This window comes from Otolemur garnettii, unplaced genomic scaffold (genome assembly GCF_000181295.1).
Source record: "Otolemur garnettii isolate 467f Iridium unplaced genomic scaffold, OtoGar3 scaffold00144, whole genome shotgun sequence".
Lineage (NCBI taxonomy): Eukaryota > Metazoa > Chordata > Mammalia > Primates > Galagidae > Otolemur > Otolemur garnettii.
The window spans coordinates 3,379,789-3,383,989 of NW_003852539.1; the positions used below are offsets into that span (position 1 = coordinate 3,379,789).

General features: G+C 57.9%; 1 protein-coding gene across 1 annotated transcript; it reads left to right on the forward strand.

Moving 5' to 3' along the window:
• The first annotated feature begins 2,496 nt into the window (after positions 1-2,496).
• On the forward strand, positions 2,497-4,185 carry LOC100960316 (succinyl-CoA:3-ketoacid coenzyme A transferase 2, mitochondrial). Its single transcript, XM_023518650.1, has one exon. It carries the CDS (start codon positions 2,497-2,499, stop codon positions 4,048-4,050), a length of 1,554 nt encoding a protein of 517 aa, XP_023374418.1. The 3' UTR covers positions 4,051-4,185.
• The last annotated feature ends 16 nt before the right edge of the window (positions 4,186-4,201 follow it).

A 4,201-nucleotide genomic window follows, 5' to 3' on the forward strand; every position in this document is an offset into this window, starting at 1 on the left:
TTCAAGCCTCAGTTTTCTCATCCTCATGGAGAGAATGAGATTCACTCTCACTCCACAGGTATTTTAGGGAAGAACCTCCTTTATACCAAGCAGTGGGGAAAGGCCGATGGTGGGCACAGGTTGGTGTTTGGGGTCCAGCAAGAGGGTGAGTGGTGCTACAGAGCCTATGAGTTGGAAGGACCTGGGATTGAGAGAGGGTGATCGAGGTGGCTGAGTTAGGGTAAGCCAGAGAGAGGTGTTTGGAGTTTGGGGTGGTTGATTTTCATGAATAGCAATGGAGGATGACCAGATCTGATTCGGGCTGAGATAGTCACCCTCAAGGGGGAGGAGCCAATTCCCACCTGTTCTTGTGGGTGACACTCAGGGACTTGCTGCCTCAAAGGGCCCTGTGGATGGAGTGTGGCAGAAACTGCCCAGTGAGGAGCCAGGCAGGCAGCGCCTCAGCCCAGTGAGGAAGATTCCCCACAGCACACAGTGTGGGGCATGGCACTTCCCCCAAGTTCTGTGCCCCCAGAACCATACCCCTCATCCAAGCACCAGGAAACTATTCCACAGAACACCTGACAAGTACTTCTCCAGACTGTCAAGGTCATCAAACACAAGGAAAGTGGAGCCTAAGGAGTCATAACAGCTAAAGGCACTGTGGTGTCCCGGACGGGATCCTGGAACAGTGAGGAACACTGGGGAAACTTTATTAAATCAGAATAAATGATGGCATTTTCTTTCTTTTTTTTTTTTCTTAATTTTTGGCCAGGGCTGGGTTTGAACCCGCCACCTCCAGCATATGGGACTGGCGCCCTACTCCTTTGAGCCACAGGCGCCACCCAATGACAGTATTTTCTTAGTAGTAGGATATGAAGATTGTTTCCTTAGGTGTGACAAGGGTACTCTAAAAGCGTAAATTATTGATATTTCTCAGGGAAACTAGGTCCAGGTATATGAGAACTCTCTGTACATACTTTGAAATTTTTTTTGCAAATCTCTACTGTTGTGAAATTAAAACTTTACTGAATATACAAAAAATAAAGAATCCGCGACTTCATTGTGGAGGGCAGACAAGAAGGAAGGACGAGGGTGACTCCAGAGACGTGTTAGAAGCCCCACGGTAGTTTGGGTGGGAGCCGTGAGGCACTTGCTGGTACAGAGATGGAGAAAGGAGGATGTAGGACTAGCTGGGGAGCAGGCGAGGAAGGGGAGGAGTCCTGGACGACCCTCGGGCAAAGCAGTGGGTAGTTGTTAATAGACATTTTTGTCCTGAGTGGGCAGAAAACAGGAAGGGCAGGTGTGAGGTAGAAAGTTCTGAGCTCTTCTTTGGCTGGAATATTGAGACCCCTGGGATCCTCTGGAGGACCCTGGACCTCACAGAAGTGCCATCCCAGGGACAGGTGCTGGAATGTAAGTGGGTTGATAGCCATGGGACTGGACCAGGTCACTTGAGGAAGGAGTGTGTCCCTGGAGACAAAAGGGGCAGCCCAGAGCTCTGCAGCCTCGACAGGAGGGACCAGGAAACCTGGAGGGCAAGGTGACCCAGACACCAAGACAGGAAATTGTCTGCAGGAGCAGGGAGTCATCTGTGTCCTGCTGTGAGCACTGAAGACAAGGATAGAGAAGTGCCCAGAGGATTTAGTCACAGGAGGTTGTTGATGACCAAGAGCTCAGCGTGGGGACAAAGTCCGATGGGTAGGTGAGGGGAGACCAGCAGTGGAGACAGTGGACAGCCCTTTCCAGAACCTTTGCTGGGGAAGGGGAACCAAGGAAAGGGGTGGTGACTGGACAGAAATGGGGACAGGACAGGGCCTTTACAGGTTAGCAGACACTCATGCACTCTGTGGGATGGGAGCGATTTAGTGGAGAGGGACAAAAACTGTAAGATTCCTGACCAGTTCAAGGGTGAGGTTCAGAGACAAGGGGGGCAGCCCCTTCAGGAGTCTGTGTGGGAGGGACGGTGTGCCCCACTGTCACATGAGGCCTAAGCTCTGGGGGTTTGTGGTGGGGCAGGCATCCACTCTGCCAGTTGTCACAGGATTAAAGCAGGGTGCCTGGCACACAGGGAGTGCTCAGAGAGGGGTGGCTCATCACTGTCAGTGTCACCCTGCTGTGTCCATTCCTTAGACCCTGGCAGGTCTGGGGGAGGCTCTGGAGGGTTTGCAGTTTCAGTTGGAACCCCCCCCCCACCCCCAGGGGAGGCGGGATTCAGGCCGTGGCGCGCCCAGGTAGAGCCTGGCCTTGGTTCTGTGCCCAGAGCGCGTGCGCGCAGCAAGGGTGGACGGAGGGCAGCACCTGCCCAGGCCTGCAGTGGCGACGCTACTGCGGCCCCCTGCCCTAGGTGGCGCGGGAGCGGCTCTCTTCCTGTTCCCGCGGTGGCCAGGCGGGAGCAGAGGCGCGCGTCACGGAGCGGCTGCCTTCTCTGCTCTGTGACGTAGTGGCAGGGTCCCGGGAGCGCACGCGGGGCGCCCCCCAGCCTGTCCCCGGCCTCAGAGCCGGGGCAGACGGACGATGGCCACGCGGCGGCTCCTGGCGGTGGTGCTTGGACGCTGTGTCCCCACCAGCCGCGCGGTGACCGCGCTGTCCCAGGGCTGCGTCCGGCGCCGTTTTGCCACCAGCTCCCGTCCATGCGCCAAATTCTACACGGACCCTGTGGATATGGTGAAGGACATCTCCGATGGGGCCACCATCATGGTCGGGGGCTTCGGGCTGTGCGGCATCCCCGAGAACCTGATCGGGGCACTGCTGCAGACCGGCGTGAAGGACCTGAAGGTGGTGAGCAGCAACGTGGGCGTGGACGACTTCGGCCTGGGCCTCTTGATGGCCACCAAGCAGATCCGCCGCATCGTCTGCTCCTACGTGGGCGAAAACAGGCTGTGCGAGGAGCAGTACCTGGCCGGCGAGCTGGAGCTGGAGCTGACGCCGCAGGGCACCCTGGCCGAGCGCATCCGGGCGGGGGGTGCCGGGGTGCCCGCCTTCTACACACCCACGGGGTACGGGACCCTGGTGCAGGAGGGGGGCTCCCCCATCAGGTACTACCCCGACGGCCACCTGGCCATCATGAGCCAGCCGCGGGAGGTGCGTGAGATCGGAGGCCAGCACTACCTGCTGGAGCACGCCATCAGGGCGGACTTCGCCCTGGTCAAAGGCTGGAAGGCCGACCGCATGGGCAACGTGATCTTCAGGGGGAGTGCCAGGAATTTCAACGTGCCCATGTGCAAAGCTGCAAATATCACAGCCGTGGAGGTGGAAGAGATAGTGGATGTGGGGACTTTCCCCCCGGAGGACATCCACGTTCCTAGCATTTATGTAGATCGCGTGATAAAGGGGGGAAATTTTGAGAAAAGAATTGAGCGTTTAAGGTTCCAGGAGGAAGAAAGAGAAGCCCAAGTGGAGGAAGGCTCGAGGACGCGCATCATCAAACGGGCAGCCCTGGAGTTCCAGGACGGCATGTACGCCAACCTGGGCATCGGGATCCCGCTGCTGGCCAGCAACTTCATCAGCCCCAGCATGACCGTCCATCTTCACAGTGAGAACGGCATCCTGGGCCTGGGCCCATTCCCACCCAAAGACAAGGTGGACCCAGATCTCATCAACGCGGGCAAGGAGACAGTCTCGGTGATTCCAGGGGCCTCCTTTTTCGCCAGCGACGACTCCTTTGCCATGATCCGAGGGGGCCACCTCCACCTCACCATGCTCGGGGCGATGCAGGTTTCCAAGTACGGCGACCTGGCCAACTGGATGATTCCCGGCAAGAAGGTGAAAGGCATGGGCGGCGCCATGGATCTGGTGTCCAGTGTCAAGACCAGAGTGGTGGTCACCATGGAGCACTGCACCAAGGACAGCTCCCCCAAAATCATGGATAGGTGCACGCTGCCGCTGACCGGGAAGCGCTGTGTGGACCGCGTCATCACCGAGAAGGCGGTGTTTGACGTGCACAAGAAGAAGGGGCTGACGCTGATCGAGCTCTGGGAAGGCTTGACTGTGGACGACATTAAAAAGAGCACAGGGTGCAGCTTTGCCGTGTGCCCCAACCTCAGGCCCATGCAGCAGGTGGAGCCCTGATGTGGGAGGCAGCCCGTGGGCACTGAGCCTGTGCTTCTCAGGTCAGCCTGGCAGGGCCTCCTCAGAGGACGTGGGTCATGGCAGGAAATCATCTCACTGGCACTTGGACAGGCTCACCTCTGGGCTCTCAGACTTTCCTGCTAGACAGATG